The following is a 17,614-nucleotide window of genomic DNA, read 5'->3' as shown; positions in this document are numbered from 1 at the left end:
TTATGTACATACTTCAGTTAAGATCAAACAAACTGTGTCTAATCTAGAACTGAACATCACAGGTATCCAAAACATCTTAACTGATCAAAACAATGTAAATGTGCAAAATGATCTTATTCAGAAAAGACAAGTTTTAAGAAGTGTTTTACGAGAAAAGGCCAAAGGAGCAATTATTAGAGCACGTTTTATCTCTGTATGTGATATGCATGCTCCTACAGCCTACTTTTTTAATCTGGAAAAAAAGAGTGTTACAAATAATTTTATGGATGTTTTACATATGTCTGATGGAAGTGTTACCTCAGACCCTGTGGAGATGAGAAGACTAGCTGTTTTGACTTTTACTCAGCCTTATATGCTAAAGAGCTCACAGAAAAACAATGCTCAGACGAGCTTTTTAAAAACCTGCCTGTGCTGGATAAAAAACACAAAAAGTTTCTGGACTCTACACTGACTTTTGAGGAAGTTACAACAGCAGTGCATCAGCTGTCCTCGGGCCGTGCACTAGGAGTCGATGGACTACCCATCGAATTCTACAAAACTTTTTGAGAAACTATAGGCAATGACTTTTATGAAGTTTTACAAGAATGTTTTAAAATTAAAATACTCCCCAAAATTTGTCAATGTGCTGTTCTCTCCCTACTCCCAAAAAAAAGGAGACCTGTGTTTGATCAAAAACTGGAGACCAGTTGCTGTTTTATGTTCTGATTACAAGATTCTGTCCAAGGTTCTAGCAAACAGACAAAGGGGTTCTTGATGTGCTAATACACAAAAACCAATCGTACTGCATACCAAAAAGGTCAATCTATGATCATTTGTTTTTAATACGGGACATTTTATACTACAGTGAAGCATACAGTGTTGATGTGGGACTGCTTTCACTTGACCAGGAGAAAGCTTTTGACCATGTGGATCATCAGTATTTATTTAAAGCACTGGAGTGTTATGGTTTGGCAGCTATTTTTTTATCATGGGTAAAAAATGTTATACACAGATGCTATGTGCATGGTCAAAGTTGGAGGAGGACTTAGTGTCCCAATTCAAATAAAGAGAGGGATCAGACAAGGTTGTCCAATGTCTGGTCAACTATACAGTCTAGCAATAGAACCCCTGCTTTATTTACTGAGAAAAAATCTAACAGGGATGTTTATCAGAGGGAGTATGGGAGCTGAAGCCATTAAGCTTTTGGCCTACGCTAATGACATCACTGTGATAATCCAGAAACAACAGGATATCCAAGCTTTGTGTAATGCTTTGAGAGTTTACAAGCGAGCCTCATCAGCTAAACTCAACTAGCAAAAACAGAGGCACTGTGGAATGGCCCCAAAGGAAGCAACCTACCTGAACTCCCAGAAAACATTCAGTGGAGAATGACAGGTGTGACATGCCTTGGAGTATACCTCGGTAAACCTGAATACAAAATGAAAAATCGGGAGGGCCTGATCGAGACAGTGCGTGCCAAGTTGCTTAAATGGACATGGCTACTACCACAGCTATCGTATAGGGGAAGAGCCCTGGTAGTAAACAACCTCATCGCCTCAATGCTCTGGCATAGATTCATGGTTTTAGATCCACCAAGATCTCTGATGGATGAAATTCAAAAGGCTATTGTGGACTTTTTTTGGTCAGGACACCACTGGCTGAGAGCTGCTGTCCTTTACCTCCCAGTTCATGAAGGAGGACAGGGGCTGATTGACATCTTCACTAGGATGGCTGTTTTCCATCTACAAGCAGTACAGCGCCTTCTGTACTATCAACATCACCAGTGGATGGATGTGGCATGTGCACTGTTGCACAAAGCCGGGAGATTGGGTCTAGATAAACAACCTTTTACCCTGTGTCTAGAGAGAATGGACTTGGAAGGACTTACAGAATTCTATCAGAGCGTTCTACAAGCGTGGCAGACCCTCTATTTTTCGAGGGAATGTGAAAAACCCTCCCGGTGGCTGTTTGAAGAGCCTTTGTTTTTCAACCCGCCCATCACCACTGAGATGCTGTGCTCAACTACCATCAGGACTGCATTGTTGGAAGCAGGCTTCTCCAAGATAGGTCATCTGAGGAAGGACTTGAGCTGGCAGACACCCGAGGAATTAGCTGCGAAGGCGGGCTTTAAATCAGTGTGTCTCGCTCAGCGTATGCTTGATGACTTGGAGGCTGGTCTTCCTGCTCCAGTTAAGGATTTTCTGAATAACACACCAGTTGAGAACATGAATGAAATTCCTCACTTTCCCAAACTGCGAGTCTCTTTGAATAAAGAGGGCTGGCAAGAGGATGCTGGAAAATTACTGTCCTTGGATATCCCTAGATTACAACTTCTCAGCGACCTGAGCAAAAAAAAACTCTTTACAGAGCTTGTGTAAAGTCTATCAATTATCAGCGCCTCAAGGATGTAAGAAACACAAGATGGACAGAGATGCTGGATCCAGGCTCTTATACGAAGGGTAGCTGGAGATCCCTGTATAAAAGATCCATTGAACAGAAGGTTGGAGATCTTCAGCGGAGAACAGTACATGGGATATTAGCCACAAATAAACACTTAGCACTAACCTGAATCCTTCAAATGTACTGATGCACCTTGGAGAGAACATTTAAGTGTTGATCAAAATGTTAAGCCTTCTTGGGGTTCAATGTATAAGCCACCATTGACCAAAGCTGTGGGTGATTTGCAATGGCGAATATTACACAGAATCATTGCAGTTAATGCTTTTATCTCAGTGCTGAATCCAACTGTGTTGGATAAATGTCCTTTTTGTACTGAGAGAGAAACGTTGTTTCATTGTTTTATGCATTGTGAGAGACTGAGAGCTCTTTTGTTTTATTAGAAGTTTTATTTCCTTCTTTTTTTGAAATGTTTACAATGACTGTGTTTATTTTTGGGTTTAAAATGGAAAATCTAAAAAGAAAAAAGGATGACTTTTGAATTTTCTTTTAGGCCAAGCAAAAATTGCAATATATCTGAGTAGAAAACTTAATAAAGATGTTGTCTGTCTCTCTCTCTCTCTCTCTCTCTCTCTCTCTCCCCCCCCCCCCCCCCCCCCCCCTTTTATTATTCGTCTAGCATGTGTTTGCATAGGAAAACAATGGGAAAACAGAGCAAATGCGAGCAAATACATGTTTGGTGTGAACGGCCCCTGACTCGTCCTTTCGCGCATGTCTGTGAGTGAGAGTGCATGCGTGAAACAAGTTCGATAGGCTGTTTTTTTTTTTTCTCATTAATTACAAACCCAACCGAACCCGAAGTCCTACTTGAAAAACTGACCAGAACCTGGCCCGAAACCCGTCGGGTTCTCGGGTCCCGTCTGGCCCAGGTCGGTTTACAGACGTTTACTAGAGACTGCAAGAGCAAGATGTACAGTGAAAAAAAGGAGTTACATTTTGGTTTGTTCTCACTCAAAACTGATTTGATTGCTTCAGAAGACATTGATTAAACCACTGGAGTGGATTACTTTTATGATGCTTTTATGTGAGATTTGGACCTTCAGTGTTCTTGTCGCTATTCACTTGCATTGTATGGACCTACAGAGTTGAGATATTCTTTTAAATCTTAATTTGTGTTCTGCAGAAGAAAGAAAGTCATACACATCTTGGGTGGCATGAGGGTGATTAAATGACAAGTGAAGTTTCGTATTTGGGTGGCCTATTACTTTAATTGGACTAATTGCTTGCTTTGAAAAAATGATTCACTGTTTTGAATTGCTCGAAACACAGCATGACATCCGCAGTCACACTTTTCTCAGTGTAGCATTTAGAATTCAGTGATTATTAAAGCTTATTATTATCATCATTGATATCATCTTATTGCCCAAACTTTGATTTGAGGCAAAAAAGTATTTGAAAATTGGGCAAAAAGACAAAGGCACAAGACTGTATTCCTATCGTCTTTTGCGAGGGCATGAACTACAGTCTCATGAAGCATTGCGAATGATGCAATTGAATAAAAAAAAAGCGATTGGAATATATAAAACTACTGATTTTAGGTTGTTGACTATAAGTACAGAAAAAATATATTTTATGTTTATTACAAAATATTCCAGTATGTACAAATATGTAAGTAGTTTAAGGGTGAAGGGAGATCGACAGTGCATCATGGAATTGGGAAGTCGATGGTGGACCTTTCTCTGCTGGACCATGGGTAGTGTAGTTATTCACGTGATTTACAGTGAAGTTGAAATAACGCAGACTGATGGCTTCAACAAAGGCATATACCATAAATGAACAGCCTCGGAGCTCATGGTAGTTCTATCTTTTAAATGTTTAAAAGTTACCGTTGAAAATTAGTTAGTCTATGGAAAAATATTATGCAATTTTTACTTCCAGAACCAGACCGTCTGACCCTCCTAATTAAAGCTTGATCCCCCATGAAGGATGTCAAAACATAGGTAGTTAAAGTACCCATAATATGAAGCTTTAATTGTAAATATGAAGATATATTTCTATAGCTCTACCTGATTTTATGTGGTAAGAGAAGTGTCTTTTGCTGGTGGGGTATATAGCAATTGGGCAATTTTAATACCGATTGGGGAAACAAGTGAATACATTAAAACAACATTTAGGCAACATTTTGATATTTTGTTATTTCATGAAATGCTGAGACTTTACAGTATGTGGCTATTTACATAAATGTTATAACATGTATTGTATATATAGATTTGTGTTTGTATTGTGTGTTTTGTTGTTTAATTTTCATCACATTGTTCATTTATCTTCTCATTTTGGTTTAATGCATTATAATACCTAAATCTGTTTGAAGTTCGTTATATTCTCTCTGTTAGCGATTCATCAGGATTACCATGAATAATCTTGTAATAAAATGTATGCAAGGGTAATGTCATTTCTCATTCAAATCAGCATACATCTGTAATATAGACACACTTCTGGTTCAAGTCACAATCGCCAAACCATACAGCAACAGTTAAGAGTTGGTCAGATTGTCAAGTCCAGATTCCAAACTTTTTAACAACACCTGTTTTGTTTCAAGTGAATAGTTTTTAATTATTCAGCTAACCGCTCCAGTTTAAAGGGTTAAAAAGCAAAAGGTACAATTTTCCATTATTGGCAGTGGCCACAATGACCTGTGAGTTAGCGTTATCGGCATCAGCCTGGGAATTTCATATTGGTGCATCCCTAGATAGAATTTACTCTTATCCATTTGATTTGAATAAATTCCACCTGACATTAAGGCTACCGGTATCTTTTGCAAAATGAAATGATGTGGTTCATTACACGTATCGCTGCAGTTTCAAGGTGAAATGTCCACTGAGGTGCGCTAAAAGTGAGTTTAATGTTCTCCCAAAAAGATGAGTTTTTTTAAGGTTAATGCTCTAAGGAGTTTTAAATGAATAATACCTACCAACTGTCACGTTTAAATGTGTTTTGTTCATGTTTTTTTTCATGCCTTTTATTTTGAAATTAGTCATGCTTCCTGTTCCTTGTCGTGTGGTTTCCTTGTCATGTGACCCTCTTGTTTCACCATGTTTATTAGTCCTGTCTTTTCATTGGTTTATATGTCTTATCTTATTATCAGTTCTGTTTTATTATTGGTTCCTGTTTATTAGTCGTTATCATGTTCGTTAGTTCAGTCTCATCATTGGTTGTCATGTGGTTACCCATGTCCATGTATTTAAGCCCTCATGTTTGTCATTTGTCTTTTGTCAAGTATTGTGTTGGTGTAACGTTGTGTCAGTTTTCATGCTGTTAGTCAAGTCATTTATGTTTGTTTTTGGATACCAGCACTTTGTAAATAAAACTGCACTTGGGTTCTCACATCATCGTCCATTCCAGTGTTCAGCCTGTCCTGCCTGTCCCTACGTTACACCTACCTACCCTAAAACTTTTAACAGAAACCTAGCAAATAGTGTCATAAAAAGCAAATATAAGATTATATATTTTTTTCTATTTTCAAATGAACAAAACCGATGTCCCTATCTGAAATGCATCATCTAAACCTAACCGATAGTGTCATTAAAGCAATTGTGAGATGTAAAACACAATAGCTGAAGCAGCCACGTCATTTCGTGTGTGTGTGTGTGTACTCCTATATTGAAATGAAATCCAAAAACAAGTTTGTGGAGTGAAATCCTTTTATTTGTTCAAGCACTAAGTAATTAAAGTTATTATTATTATTATTTATTTTTTCAAATGATTATCCAAGCATATTCAGTTTCAAAGCGAAACTGTTACTCATGTAACTTTTGTTTAGGAGGCAAACAGTGCTCGTCTATGGGAGCGTTACCTTCCCCTTTGCAGGCGTAACACTTATTCTTACTCACACATCGATAGAGGGGGACACGAGCCACAATCTCCTTAAACTTTTTCTGAAGATCTTTTTTTATGTCAAACTTCCAGAAATCCTTGAAGACAAAAGCTTTAATTCCACTGTGTTTTTTCCAGTTGTCAAGCGCTTTTATAATGCTGTGATCGCTTTGCTCATTAAGACACGTGTCAACACAGGGAGAGTCAAAGGTGTAGAAAATGGTGCAGCTGTCGTCTTTTTTTTTTATTCAAGAGGTTTGTCATCGGTGAGTTGTCAGCAGGATTCAGAAGTAGAGACTCTGAATGCATATTGTATTGCTTCTTTTTACTGATTACAACCTTCTTTGTTCCTGCAGCGATGAGCTCTGTACCTTGGTATACTGCATTTGTCTCGTCAGTAATGGCATTTTTCACATTTCCTGCATTCTCCTGAGTCAGGAAGTTTTCCTGTGAAGGAATGAAGAGCTCTTGACATTGTTTCTTTTGCACGTTGATGGCTGTAGCATACTGGCGAGGATGTCCATCTTTATCGACTCTCTTATAGCTGGAAAACATTAAGCAAGATCATAATTTTTTTGTTTTGTTAAAAGGAAACAAAACTTTATAGCTACAGAAGACTTAGAATATAGTGCATTAGTTGACTGGACTAGGGCTGGGTAAAAATAGCAATTGGTCCCCATTCACTTTCATTGTAAGTGCCTCACTGTAACCTAGATATTTGCTTTTTTTAAAGAAAAGGAGGGATGAGTCGAAACAAATTTTTATGGTAATCAACATTATGTCACAAATGCTGTCAATTGAGCATAACTTGTATTGAATCAGGAATATTCCTTTAAATTTTTTGTTTCACAGAAAAAAAGTTATATGGGTTTGGAACAACGTGACAGTGTGTAAGTGATTGACACACTCCCAGGTATTAATCAATGACCGGTTAACCAATGATTTTTCGTTTACTTAAAAGTTAACTTCATTAAACAGACATACTAGACAGACTTACTTTTGCTCAAAGAAGTTTATAATGCGGGCAAGGGTGTCAATGTCCACAGACTCTCCCTGCACACTTTGTGTCAAAAGAGGAAGCAGAACAAGCAGAAGTCCACTCAGAGACACAGTGAATTTCTAGAGAGTTCAAACACAACATGTACACACAGAAAAAAACTAAATGAGTTAATGATACCTTTTTCTGTAGTTCAGTTCTAGTAACATGTAACAGGTGCCAACCATGTGCTGTTACGTTGTTCTATACTGGCACAGTTCATTATCACAGAAATTCATTACCACCATCAAGCCTAATTCATGTGACAAGAACCTAACTCCCCACAAACACCAATTCTATTAATATCACACAAGTAACAAAAATAATAATTAGAAGCTACATCTTGAACGTGACTTACCATGATGTGTGAGTCTCCAGTGAAGCAGGAGTGATGAGAAAGAGGAAGTAAATGGTATTTATTCTGACACTGGACCAGCCCTCTTCCTCAACACCATTATGCGACCAACTGTCTACATTACTGAATCACTTAATGGATTCATTCACCCACTTGCTTGTACTTGCTTGTTTTGATTATCTCTGGAATCTACACCCCTGTGAGGGGTGTCAAAGGAGTATTCTGGGTTAAATACAAGTTAAGCTCAATCGACAGAGTTTGTGGCATAAAAATGTATTTTGACTCGTCCCTCCTTTTCTTTAAAAAAGCAAAAATGCGGATGACAGCGAGGCACTTACAATGGAAGTGAATGGGGGCCAATTTTTGAACATTACATTTATGCATTTTGGCAGGCACTTTTATCCAAACAACTTACAGTGCAAAGATTACAGGGGCAATCCCCCCAGAACAACCTGGAGTTGAGTACCTTGCTCAAGGACACAATGGTGGTGGCTGTGGGGATTGAACCAGCAACCTTCTGCTTACAAGTACTGTGCTTTAGCCCACTATGCCTCCACCACTCCAAAATGCTATTTGTTTTATTAAACAGTTTAACATAAAGGATATGCGTGTAAACATGATTTTAGTGTGATAAAATCACTTACTAACCTTTTCTGTGTAAAGTTATAGCCAATTTTATCTGTAATAGCCATCTTTTTTACTGTAAAAGATTTCATTTTGATAGATAGGCACTAACAGTGGAAGTGAATGGGGCCAATCTTTTGAGGGTTTGAAATCAGAAATGTGAAGCTTATAATTTTATAAAAACATGAATTATTCTGTTAAAACTTGTGTATTACTTGAGCTGTACAGGTGTTTAAATCATCGTTTTTTGTGATTGTTTTAGAGATTACGGCATTTTACAACAGAGTGGCAACTAATTTGTAAAATTGTCTATAACTTTACATACAGAAGAGGTCAGTAAGCAATTTTAACACACTTAAATCATGTTAACATGCATATTGTTTACGTCTTGTGTCTATACTTTTGAAAAAGTGAGTATTTGAATGTTTACGGATTCACTTTCATCCACTTTAGTGCCTCATTGTAACCCAGATTTTTTTTTTTTATTACTATTATTTTTTTTATTATTTAATAAAAGTAGGGATGAGATTAAATGTATTTTTGTGGTAATCAACATTATGTCTCAAATTCTGTCAATTGAGTTTAACTTGTATTGAACCCCTGAATATTCTACTTAATGTTGTTATTGATTGAGAAAACCGGTAGCTGAATTCATTCACTCACCTGTAGGGGGCAGCATTGAGATGAGAATCGAGTTCTACATTGGAGTGCAATGGCATACAACCAGGGCCATAGCATGGAATTCTGGGCCCCCTGATTATATATTGCTCTGGGCCCCTTACCTATTAAAATAATACAGTTTTGAATTTATTGAGGGCCCCCTGGACCTTTGGGCCCCTAGAATCGTTACCACCTTTCACCCCACTAGCTACGCCCCCGCATACAACCACAATACTCTTATTATTTATGTTGTATAGACGGACTATGTCTGTTTTGTAAAGGAAATATATACAGGAATATATGATGTTCATATGCCTGTATTTGAATTAGAAAGAAAAAAACACTGTAATATTGTGAAATGATTTTTCAAAATTCCCAAACAGATGCATTGCGAGATGTTGAGCATATCAAGTGACCCTTACCCTTTGTGATATGTGAGCATAATCAAGTCAAGACACATGAGGATCAGATGAGAAACAGATCAGACTGTAGTTTTATTTTCTTCTGTCTGAACTGTCTTCTTCTCTCTGTCTCTCTCTCTCTCTCTCTTTCTCTCTCTCTGTCAGAAACATGTGCCGGAATTGTGAACTTTGAACTTTGACCCCCTCAGATGATGGAGGACTGGATTGAGCAGGGTGAAGGAGAGGACTCTGTTTGAAGGGCGACATTTACGGGAGAAATCTGAAGGTTAAAAAAAACTTCAAAGAGAAAGAAAAGGGTGAGAGAGAAAGACAGAAATGAAGAGAGAGAAACCCTCACTATACACACACACTCACAAACAGACATAAATCAGGTGATTTAATTGGGCAAACTATCTGTAGGATATAAATAAATTAAAAAAACATTCTTGAGTTGGAAAATTTGTCCTTGTGGTTATATTGTGTGAAAGAAAAAAACAAGACAGTTTTAAGGTGTAATAAAAGAACAAAATACCTGGTGTTGAATGCACCTGTTGAGCCCCATAAATACCATTCACACTGCGCTCCTACAGTGAGTATTGATAAAGATTTCAAAATGGTTTCAAACTCAAAAGCAATTATGTTCCCATACTCTGAATTTTCCGGTGATCCCTCATTTAAGAAAAAAAAAAAACTTCATTCAAATGCCGAGGGCATGCTCTGAGACAGACACATAATGCTCTGAAGTTCATTTTCATTTTTTAAAACATTTATTTCTTATTTACAATGTAGTCAGAGAGCAACACTGTACATAATCAGCCCAGTGCTTTCGTCCCCACGCTTGCGTTTTGGCTATCCGCTGGAACCAAAGACAGACAGTATCAAGCAGTATCAAACGCAAAGACCTCAATGGCTACAAAAGTCTTGTCTGAATGTAGCCACATATTTGTAGTTCTCATATATTGCACTTAAACATGGCTCTGTTTAGTCCAAATGTCATTGTTTTGATTCGACTTGACTTGTTGTGTTCCCTGGAATTGAGGATTATTCTTCTGGAAAGGCTTTTGAAGAAGAGTTCAAGGGAATGTTCTAGATGGAAAAAAGCCTTTGTGATCTACAAGCTGTGTGTGTGTGTGTGTGTGTGTGTGTGTGTGTGTCCCCTTCAGCTGGCATAAGGTTTTTATTTTTAATTACAAAATCAAAACGGTCCTTATTTCTGTCTTATTTGTCTCCCGTGTCTTGAGTTTCATTCCAAATTAGACCGTTACTCCACTGGACATCTGAGCTGTATGACCCGTTCAGGCAATTTCAGGCCTCAGATAATGAATGGAATCTGTTAAAAAAAAAGTAAAGAAAGGATTTGATTTAAAATGAAAGATTATAAAGAGCACAGTGAATAATATTAGTAATATTTATGATAAGAATGAACTAATTAATAAGAACTAACAATTCTTCTGCTAAGGAATGGAGCGCAACAGTGCCTGCCCACCTTTTCTGACATCTTGGTTGTGGAAGTATTTTTTTTTTTCCATGCATTTTTTCCATAGAGATTTCATAAAGTAGAGTTGTGAGCCATGAACCAGATTTGAAGCAAAAAAGTATTTGAAAAGACAAAGACTGTGTACTTAACATCTTTCATGGGGGAATGAACTACAGTCCCTTTGAAATTTGTTAAAAACATTCAGATATACACAAATATGTAAGTAGTTTGAGAGTGTATGGGACCGACTCGAAGTCGGAGGTTGCTGCTTGTTTGACGCGATTCTCTGATTGGCGGATCATTTCTCTTCAGGATCACAGGTAGAGTAGTTCTTCACAAAAAATTGTGCTAATAAACCTTTTTTTTTTTTTTTAAATGAACTTAAAATAATGCGCTCTGATGAAATCAGTAGAAGAGTATATAATAGATTAGCAACCTCAAAGCTCACAGTAGGTGTGTATGTGCAGATTACTGGAGTCTTAAAAGGGTTATAAGTTATCATCAGTAATCAATTCCCCTATGAAAAAAATGTATAGTATTTTTTACTTCCGGAATCAGACTGTTGTGCTCTATGTAGTTCATAAGTATAACAGTAGGCTGTTCGTGGTTGCTAGGCAACTGTGTTAATATAGAGTGTGCGATCACAGGTGTGCATTTATGCTTTGAGCGCAGCTCATCCAATCAGAAGTTAGAGTCAGAACTATTTGTTTTATAATGTTTTTAAACTAGGTCTGTTGATTTAACGCATTAATTCAGTGCGATAAATAAAAAATTAACACAATTAATCATGTCCCCGGCCCGCAATAAATAATTTTCACATACTATAGGAGCAATTCAAGATTGAAGTACCACATGTTTTCAGCAGGGGGCAGTAAGCAAAACTCCAGCTGTATAGGCAATGCAGCTGTACACTGAACAAACCACACTCAGGCTTTCTTGACAATAGAGACAGCACAAGATGAGGACCACTAATATATATATATATATATATATATATATATATATATATAGCTAGATTGCTCATAACGCCACTGCACCGCCATATTGCTATGCCCAAACATTCCAATATGCCCATTGACTTAATAGGCCATAATCTCATTTCAGGGAGTGAACATTAATCATTCAATCACTGATTTTATACCTGAAATCTGCATGTACATTCCTACAACACAAACATCCTACACATGTAATTATTTATTTATAGTCGTGAATTTTTCCTGTTTCTTGAAATCTCGAGAAAGTTATGTGTATCTATATCAAACAGTATCCACCACTAACAAACTTCATCAGCAAACAGATCAACTGAATGTGAACAAGTTCACTGAAACTGAGGTACGATACAAACAGACATTTTCAGACTTATTTATTGCGAACATCCAAGTGTTTATTCAGAGTTACTTGTTTTATGTTTTCATTAAAAAGTTTCGTTTTCTCACGATCACTTGAATAAGAGCATACACTCTCTCTCCCTGTATCACACGCGCAGCGGGCACACAGAAAGTGAGGGAGACACGCAAAGCAAAGCTGGTTCAAATTAAACTGATACGGTAGGTTTAAATGGCAAAAGAACACGTAATTTATGACATGTATCCATGTATGACTACAGCGAGTGCTTCAATATGAAAACAGGCAATTCCCGGGCATTTAAGATGAATTAAAAATCACGGTTTGACTTTTTAAGGACGCTCCGAGGCAAACGGACATGTTGCCACCACAAAACAAGCAAATATTACAGCTTTTTATACTTACATTACAACTTGTGGACAGTTTTGCCACTTCCTTTGGTGATTGTTTTGCACTAACAGACTGAACACCGGGGCAGTTGAATGCTCAGGCATCGCGACCTGCGTATATCTTCTCCCTCGTAACAAATGATATCCACAACGAGCAAATAAAAAATTTTATATGATTGTCACTAGAAGGCGAAATGCAACTGTCGTATCCGCAAGTCAGAGACCATGAAACGGGGGTGTTTTCGCCTGTCAGTCACTGATGCTCTATGGTAGTTTGGGCATACCAAGATGGCCGTTCGAACACTTCTGGTGGCTTCACCTCCTGCTTGCAGTTTAACGTTGCGTCAGCGATCTAGTTCTATATATATATATATATATATATATATATATATATATATATATATATATATATACTGTATATATATATCAGTGATGAGGATGCATTCTTGCATTCAAAAACAGCTGGACAGAGCTCAATTCTGAATGCAGGGATTTCGAGACATGTTTTTCAGACAATATTTAACTTGACACAACGATCTAAATATGCTGTTTATGACGCAATGCAACCAAAGTGAATTGTTCCAAAAGCATCTTACGCATGTGTCCATTGATGCGTTCTTGGAAAACCCCTTATAATAAATCTATCTCAAACGAATTGCTGTGGACTATAGGCCAATAATAGGCTTATGTCCAATAATATGGAAATAAAAAATAACACATTTTAATTGACTGACAGCCCTACTTTAAACTTTACTATAATTTCTGATTTACGGGAGTAATATAAAATGTTATTGATAATACTGATAAGATTTGGTCTTAATGTTTGCATGAGTTGTTTCAAATGCTGAACTCTTACTCCAAAAGAAAGCATGTGCCATCCATTTGATACAGCAATCAGGTTAGCAAACACTGACCCGGCTCTACAAGTATGAGTCATTAAAGAGCTCAGTATCTGTGCGGCAGTCATTTCATCAGACTGTAACTGTAAGAGTCGACTGTGAGCTGGAATAGTGAGTTAGACAAACACAGCTGTCTCTAATCATGATACTGTCACAGAAGATTAGCATCCAACCATGACATTCACACACCCTCACACAAACCCAGGTATAGCGGTATCAGTCCTCTGCAAATCAAATACAGCAATATAAAAAACTCTGATGTGAAGCATTTTATCCTTATGTTTTTGCTTATTTGTTCAGGTTCAATTCCATCGGTCAAGTTTTGGGAGTGACAACCACATTTACTGTAAATGTGCTAAATATCATACTGTGTGTGTGTACATATTAGTGAATAGTAGAAGAGTGAATAGTCACTCTTAAATTTGTAACGGTGATAACCATTGTAACGTATCTTGTGGATCTCAACTAGAATCATAGATGCTCACAGCGTAATTCTTTTGGCGTTAGCTATTTTTGACTAGCATCACTCAGTGGAGATTTTACCTCTGAATTGCTGTCATACGTGTTATGAACCATTTAATATCATTTTGCAAAAATGTTTGAAACAGTGATGTAATTTTCATGTAATCAGGGTGACTTTATTATTGATTTGATTTGAGAGTAAATAACGGCTTAAATTATGGTCTGTTCATCATACAAAGTGATCATATGCCTTCAGCAGACTCGATATATGACACACAAGCCACATATACTTTTATAACATAAATGGGTGCTTTATTGAGTGTTAAAGTGAGTCACTATGTACTGCCATTTCATTAATTTCAGCCAATGGTGCATTCTTTCAATTATTACATTATAAAGAAAGAAATTCATATGAGTTTGAAACAACATGAGGGTGAGTAAAGAATGGCAGAGTTTTATTATGGGGTGAATCCTGTAGCTCCTGTAACTAAACTGGTAGAGCATGGTCACAGGTTTGATTCCCAGGGAACGCATATACCGATGTATAGCTACAATGGATAAAAGTGTCTGCCCAATGCATAAAAGTATATGTAATGTAAATGTAAATAGGGTAACAGTAATGATGACCTTACTTTGTCCATACTGGCTGTACTGGTAGGGAGCGCTGTGTTCCATGTTGTATAATGAAGGTGGCCCGTAGGACTGTGAACTGGGCATGTTGGAGAGAGCAGGTAGACTAGACAGATGCTCCATGCGCTGGGAACATGTGGTGCTCGGGGAACCACCCGACTCCAGAGCACCACTGAGAGAGGACAGAGAATACTCAGCCTGGGTCTGGTGTGGAACTCCAGCTGGGGATATTAGTCCCATAACCTACAGACAGAGAGAGAATCATCATAATTAACACTCCAAATGGGTACTTCCATTGTAACCTTGATTTCTGCTTTTTGTAAAGAAAAGAATGGACAAGTTGAATTAATTTTTTGTGGTAATTGACATAGTCACAAATTCTGTTGATTGATTTTAACTTGTACTGAACCCAGAATATTCTTTTAAGTATCTATTTTGACTTAAATTTACTTTTAAACTGACTTTTGTTGGTGTAACCTAAAGGTTGATTTACTTGTATCAAAGAATAATTTTGTCTCGAATAAAACAGGTCTATTTAGGTCCTGTTTAAACCATTTATTAAGATGCGTTTTGGGTGACCTAATCACAAGTGGACAGACGAGACATCTATTTATACCTGATCATATTATGGGTCTCTTTTGAATGGTTGTGTTCGGATTTCATGACAACATGCATCAATCACTGTCAATGTATTACTGCACGATAATAAAGCACAAAACAAAGTAGAAAAGAAAACATGAAAAACAGTGCATTATTTTTCCAAATTATACTTTTATTTAATCTAAGCATAAACATGATCTTTAAGGCAGAATTCACCATTATTTTAGTAGAGTACCTGTATTAACTGAGATTCAGAGGTGTGTGCTTCTCATCTGTGTCACTGAATGCTGATATCAGTAAAGTTCTCATAAGTGTACATGTATCCGCTTTTTTTATTTTCCAAACAGACTGTTATTTCCTTTCTAAACCGCACGTAACCGGTTTAAACTCTTGGGCTAAAATTTCCAATTTCTCTGGTGCTATCTAAATATTGGTCTGTTTAAGCATCCCCAACATCGCAACATTGGCTAAACCATTGGTGTGCATTTGGGGCGTCACTACCTGTGAGATACAAACTGTTCAGGAGAATGTAACAGTATAAGGATGGGCAAGGAGGAGGCGGGAACCGGCTGAACAGTCAACATAAAAGTTTAATGATAAAAATTAACTTAAAACATAACATGAACTTAAACAACATAAAACATAAACGAACACAGACACACATGCAGCGCGGCCTCATTGCCCCTCTCTCTCGAACTGGCACCTCCGGCTCCCCTTTATCTCTCTCTCCCACTGATCAGATGATTCAGCGCTGGCTGTGCAGCATCACGGCCCGGCCCGCCCTCCTCCTCGTCACACTCCTCCCCCGCCCAATTCAGGCCAGGGCGCCACCGGTTGGACTAACTACCCTCCCACCCCATCTCTGGAGGAGAGATGCTGCCCTTCCAGCCGTTCTGTCAGCCGGTGGTCCACCCCGCCTCATGTGAGCCTAGGGGAGAGACAAGGGAAGCGTGGGGAGAGGAAAAGGGTGAGTGGAGACACACAGTGAGAGAGAGAGAGAAGAACTTGCTCGCCGGCTCCCGGACACACTGTTGCCCGGTCCTCAACCTGCTCCTCCGCCTTCTGGCGGACGGCAACTTGCTCCTCCCCTGGTGGACGGCAGCGAGTCCTCTGGCTCTCAGAGGCCGGCAGCGCCCCCTCCGTCCCCAGGTAGACAGCCATGGCTGCTCCCCTGGTGGATGGCAGCGGCGAGGACTCTGCGACAGTGCATCCCTCCTCCCTCCAGGGTTTCGGCACCACTATAAAAGTATAAGGACGGGCAAGGAGTAGGTGGAAACCTGCTGAACAGTCAGTATAAAGGATTCATTTAATAATAAAAATGAACTTAAATCAACATAAACATAAACGAACACAGACACACATGCAGCGCAGCCGCGTGCGTCTCTCTCTCTCAAACAGGCGCCTTCGGCTCCCCTTTATCTCGCTCTCCCGCTGATAAGCTGATTCAGCGCCGGCCGTGGCCACGCCCTCCTCCTTGTCACAGAGACCTCTTTGAAAACAGGACATTATTTTTGCATTTGCAATAAGTGATGCTAGTAGTGCTGAAACTATATATATATATACACTTTACTTTTAAATAACACACACACACTTGCATCCAGATGTGTGTACCTGGGTATATCTCTGTGACCTGATCAGGCGAGAGATAATTGAATTTGGGGATTGTTTAATCTGATTCTTTGTAAGAACTAAGCCAGGGGGCAGCCATGTGTGAGTGTGTGTTTATGTTTGTTTGTTTGTTTGTCTGTGTGTCTGTGCTCTAAGGTGTGTGTTTACTCATTGCTTTTTTTAACTGAGAAAATACTGTGTTGCATTACAGAAATGTTGCATGCAGCTCTGGGGGAAGTTCCTAAACCATAATTTAATCTACCAACATAATTATTGCCAAAATAACCACATGGTCCAGTTGCAGCACCAAATATGCACCTTTATATAGAGACAGAAAGGAGAAAAGCATGTCTCCGAGCAACAGGATCTTATTACATCCGTAAATACAGTCAAAGCAATACAACACACACACAGACACACGGTCACGCACATGGTCTCGCTTAAACCATTTCCTATATAGAGCAGGGAGTGCCGTGTTGAATCCATGATGGAATTCTGTTTGTGTTGCTCTAGAAGCTTTTCTCTGAGTGTTTTCTCTCTTTGAAGGAGACTCTGAGGACAGCGCACTTACCAGTGATAACAGAGGGAAAAAAAATAACTACTTTACATTTAACTTTTCAGGCACTCTGCAGGGCTCAACAGTAAGGATTTTTTTCTTTTGGCCCAGTTGTTTTTTACTTCCCTTGCTCGTGCCACCACAAAAAATTATGAGTAAAAATTATTATATTCATATTTCAATATTTTGAATTATTACTTTTATTTATTATTTTATTATTTATATTACATTATTATGTTTTAAAAAAATTATTTACATTTTAAGTATAACTATAAATTATTTCATTAATATTTTTTATTTTATTTTTTATTGATTATTTTATTC

General features: G+C 38.2%; 2 protein-coding genes across 2 annotated transcripts in view; both read right to left on the bottom strand.

Annotated features, from left to right (window-relative positions):
• Positions 1 to 6,355: 6,355 nt before the first annotated feature.
• On the bottom strand, positions 6,356 to 7,687 carry LOC127429912 (uncharacterized). Its single transcript, XM_051679270.1, has 3 exons — positions 7,644 to 7,687; positions 7,247 to 7,368; positions 6,356 to 6,793 (listed from the first exon to the last, which is right to left on the bottom strand). Exons 1-3 carry the CDS (start codon positions 7,644 to 7,646, stop codon positions 6,454 to 6,456), a joined length of 465 nt encoding a protein of 154 aa, XP_051535230.1. The 5' UTR covers positions 7,647 to 7,687; the 3' UTR covers positions 6,356 to 6,453.
• Positions 7,688 to 10,119: 2,432 nt separating this feature from the next.
• Positions 10,120 to 17,614, bottom strand: part of LOC127429899 (paired box protein Pax-3-B-like) — a 31,175-nt gene continuing 23,680 nt past the window's right edge. The window contains exons 8-9 of the mRNA XM_051679254.1: positions 14,529 to 14,769; positions 10,120 to 10,655 (exon numbers count right to left, since the gene is read on the bottom strand). Coding sequence (XP_051535214.1) covers positions 10,621 to 10,655; positions 14,529 to 14,769 — 276 coding nt within the window. The 3' untranslated portion in view covers positions 10,120 to 10,620. The remainder of the gene's footprint in view (positions 10,656 to 14,528; positions 14,770 to 17,614) is intronic.

Source organism: Myxocyprinus asiaticus, chromosome 39 (assembly GCF_019703515.2).
Source record: "Myxocyprinus asiaticus isolate MX2 ecotype Aquarium Trade chromosome 39, UBuf_Myxa_2, whole genome shotgun sequence".
Lineage (NCBI taxonomy): Eukaryota > Metazoa > Chordata > Actinopteri > Cypriniformes > Catostomidae > Myxocyprinus > Myxocyprinus asiaticus.
This window is presented reverse-complemented; position numbering and strand designations above follow the sequence as displayed.

Coding starts and splice junctions, on each gene's coding strand:
- LOC127429912 (XM_051679270.1), bottom strand. Junction 6,794..7,246: donor ATAAACTTCTTTGAGCAAAA/GTAAGTCTGTCT, acceptor AATGTTTTCCAG/CTATAAGAGAGTCGATAAAG.